Source organism: Hipposideros armiger, unplaced genomic scaffold (assembly GCF_001890085.2).
Source record: "Hipposideros armiger isolate ML-2016 unplaced genomic scaffold, ASM189008v1 scaffold_411, whole genome shotgun sequence".
NCBI classification, from domain to species: Eukaryota; Metazoa; Chordata; class Mammalia; order Chiroptera; family Hipposideridae; genus Hipposideros; species Hipposideros armiger.
Window position 1 is genome coordinate 972,315 of NW_017731761.1, and position 4,012 is coordinate 976,326.

Sequence of the window (4,012 nt, forward strand, 5' to 3'; positions counted from 1 at the left end):
TTCTCTCTCCCCCCCCTCCATTTCTCCCCTCCTCTCTCTCCCTCCCTCCCTCCTCCTCCCCCTTTCCCTCTGCCTCTTTCTGTTCCTCTCTTTCCCTTTCTCCACTTGTGATCCAGTGAAGGAACTATTGAAACTGCTATAGCCACAGGACCCAACAAAGCCCACAAGCCAGTTTTAGGATCAAGGCTGTCACTTTGCCCTTTCAAACAAGATTTTAAACGGCTCTAAGAATAATTGCCAATTACCTGATCAGTCCAGAAATTGACAATGTCAGAGCTGGAAGGGCCCTCAGGTCTTACCTAACCTGGCTGTCCATTTGACACAGAGAAGATGGAGAGAATGAAACCTACACACAGTTATGCTAGGGAGTAATGGCCATGATAGGACCACCATCTGGGTCCCCCAGCCCCTGGTTGCATCCAAGCTCTTTGCATTGAACCACAGCTGGGTCTCAGGAGCTAGGTTCCTGACCCCTTATACTCTGCTCCTTTTGTCTCATCACCTTCTTCTCACTCCATATTCTACAAAGACAGTCAACATCAATTATTTGATAAAAGTGACTGTGAGCATAGAAGCCACAGGTTTTGGGCAGACCCACATCTGACCTAATCCTATGAGGTAGACAGACTATCTATTACACAAAGCAGTTTAAATGGATTTGCCCAGACTGACACGGTTTGTAACTGTCGAAGGCAAGATTTGAACCCAGGTTCAACTCTGAAGCCTCAAGACTTCCCCACTTGGACCAGGAAACCTCCTTGACCCCTGAATGACCTTGATCTGCCCTTGTGTTACCCACACATCCTTCCCTCTCTGACATCCGCTCCTGCCCCAGCACCGCTGTCAGCCTGGAATGCACAGTGGCTGGTAATCAATGTCACACAACAGGAACATTTGTTGATGCCAAGTGCAAACTGTTGCAGTCTGTATAGATTAAGCCACTGCTGCTGACTCCATGAAAGTAAATGAGCTTTTCCGACGGCTGCGGAAATAAATTTAAATGGCAGTGCTGAAGGGCCAGAGACTGTGGCTGAGTGAGTGTCTCCTGCAGAAAATTGACAAGGACAACTATCAGTCCCAGCACCTTTGTCCCCAGGATGTAATTCCTCTCTGTCTCGAGATCATCATCAGAGATGTGCTGACTGCTTCCTGCTGAAGGTCATGATGACAGTAAAAACCGTGCCAGTGGCTGGCACACACTAAGCACTCACTGTGGGCGAGTTCCCGATAGGACTGCATGTGCTTCACATACATTAGCTTACTGAACCATGACAACCCCAGGAAACAGAGACTTAAAGTTTAGCCCCATTTTACAGATGAGGAAACTGAAGCTCAAAGACGTAACGCCATTTGCCAGCTTGCAATTGGCAGCACTGGGTCTCAAAGAAGTTCATGAAGCTGGTTTCAGGCACAATTCTGCCAAACAGTTGCTGGGGCAAGCCCTTATTTAAAATTACTTGGTGGTTTTACTTTCAAGACAAAAATAAATTGTAAGGAGTCTGCAGGGTATTCAAGGCCACCAGGGCCTGGCCCCGACCTCCCTACCTCACCAGCTTTCTTTGAAATCACCTTTTACCTCTGCTCCTTGTCCCCTTGCATCACTCTTTTGCACTGACCTCAGCCAGGCCTCCATGACCTTCCCACATCTCTCTGTTCTGAACTTGCCTCATGATTCTAAATCCTCAATTCTTGCTGTGTCTCTCATAAAGTCACTTTTATATTATTTAGCCAAAAACCATGCTCCCTCAATCCTAGAAGAGTATGCCCCTGAGCCAGGGCACAGAGCTTGGAGAAGAGAGTGTGGGCTGGTTACAGCCCCATTCATCCTCTTAGGGGCATGTCCTTGTGCAGTAGACAACCTGCCCAACTGTACATGGTGGTCCTGCCCTACAGACTGGGTTAGGGGCCTTGTACTCTCTATCCTGTTAGCATGCAAAGCTTCTCTTTTACTAAACATTTATCACATCAAATATTATTACCTCTACTTTCCTATTCCCCCTTCCAATATGCATGCAACTAAATTGTGAGACTTTTGGGCCCTCGGTTTCTATAGACTTAATGCTTAGCTCAGGGTTGGTAGGATCAACGCTAAGACTCCATGGTCAGCAAAAGGAAGGAAGGGCGTGGGGGCATGAGGGAAGGACAGGAGAAGGAGAAAGAGGGAAGGAAGTAGGGAGGGAAGGAAGGAAAGAAGGAAGGAAGGAAGGGAGGGAGGGAGGAAGGAAGGAAAGGAGGGAGGAAGGGAGGGAGGGAAGGAGGCAGCCCCCTTATCTGTTGATGGGTCTGTGCCAGCCTCCTGACAAGCCTTGGGTGCCCCCTGAGGAGGGCCACCCTCAGAGTCTGACAGAAAATGGAGGACCTAAACCCCCAAGCCTCAAGCTAACTGGTATCTTTTCCCTCTTCCCAAGATGCACTGCCGGAGGGAGATGCCAACCCTTCAGGTACTTACCTTCTGCCCTCAGGAGCCCTGGGAAGCACCGGTCTGAGCAAAGAAAGCCTGGAAGAGAGAGTGACAACCGCCCCTCTGAGTCCAGCGCAGTTGGGGGAAGAGCTGCACGAGCTGGAGCTGGAGGGGATGGGCCCCTCCGCACGTCCAGAGCCCTCAGCCCTGTCCACGCTGCTTCCGGAGGCGGCCAGCACCAAGCTTGCCTTCCTCCCCAGGAAGAAGCTGCCTCTGATCAAGCAGGTGAACTCAGCCAGGAAACAACCGAGGCCGAAGGCCACCTCTGCAGCAGCCCTCCCGAGGGCGGCGTCCCAGCCTGCATCCCCGGGCCTGCGTCTCCTCTCCTCTGCCACAGAAAAGCCGGGTCCACCTGGGGACCCTGACCCTGTGGCCTCTGCAGGTGAGGAGACACTTCGCCTGCCGTCGGAGGATCCCCTATGGCTGGACCAGAAGGAAGGTGCGGTCCCCACAACGCCTGCACCCCTGCAGATCTCTCCTTTCACGTCACAACCCTATGTGGCCCACACGCTTCCCCAGAGACCAGACCCCGGGGAGCCTGCCATGCCTGATGAGGTCCATGAGGCGCCTCCTGAGGACGTCAGTCCCATGACCTTGATGGACAAAGGTGAGAATGAGCTGACCGGGTCAGCCTCAGAGGAGAGCCAGGAGACCACAACGTCCACCATTATTACCACCACGGTCATCACGACAGAGCAGGCCCCAGGTAAGCAGCCCCCAACTCCTCCAGCCCTCCTGCAGCAGCAATGAGGCACCCACAGCAAGCAGGGCACAGGGGAAGGGTGGGACCCAGGAGGATCCAGGCCCTGCCATCAGTTACCATCTACTGAGCATGACCCTGTGACTCAGCATTAATATCCCCATTTTAAAGATGAGACTTCTGGGCCGGCAGGGTGGTGCAGTTGGTTAGAGTGTAGCTCTGAGCTATAGAGTTGCCAGTTCAACTCCCACATGGGCCAGTGAGCTGTGCCTGAGCTGAGCTGCCGCTGAGCTGCCAACAGGTGACAGGATGGCTCAGCTGGTAAGAGCACATGCTCCTAACAACAAGGTTGCAGGTTAGACTCCCACATGGGATGGTGGGCTGCGCCCCCCTCCCGCAATTAGATTGAAAGCGGCAACTGGACTTGGAGCTGAGCTGCGCCCTCCACAACTAAGATTGAAGGACAACAACTTGACTTGGAACTGATGGGTCCTGGAAAGACACAATGTTCCCCTTCCCCTATTCCCCAACACTGTTCCCTTCCCCAATTCCCCAATAAAAAAAAATCTTTAAAAAGAATAAAATAAGGGCCGGCCAAGTGGCGCGATGGTTAAGATCTGGCTTGGGACGCCAGAGGGCCCTGGTTCGGATCCCACATATGAGGGCCAGTGACACTGCCCTCCACAGCTAAGATGCCGAACAACAGCTCAACCTGGAGCTGGGCTGCCGAGAGTCTCCTGCAACGGCGTAGGCTGCAGCCCCTGTGGCAGTGGGTTGCCATGGGCTGCCGTGTGTAGCCAGCAGCCAGCATGAGCGGCCAGCAGCCGCAGTGAGCGGCCGTCCAGAAGCCG

The 4,012-nt window shown here is 53.0% G+C and overlaps 1 protein-coding gene across 8 annotated transcripts in view; it reads left to right on the forward strand.

The window, feature by feature from the left end:
* The window catches only part of SEZ6L (seizure related 6 homolog like), a 188,421-nt gene that overhangs the window by 117,410 nt on the left and 66,999 nt on the right, over positions 1 to 4,012 (forward strand). For all 8 annotated transcript variants that reach the window (XM_019663965.1, XM_019663966.1, XM_019663967.1 and 5 more), the window contains one exon: positions 2,409 to 3,167. In XM_019663965.1, coding sequence (XP_019519510.1) covers positions 2,409 to 3,167 — 759 coding nt within the window. The remainder of the gene's footprint in view (positions 1 to 2,408; positions 3,168 to 4,012) is intronic.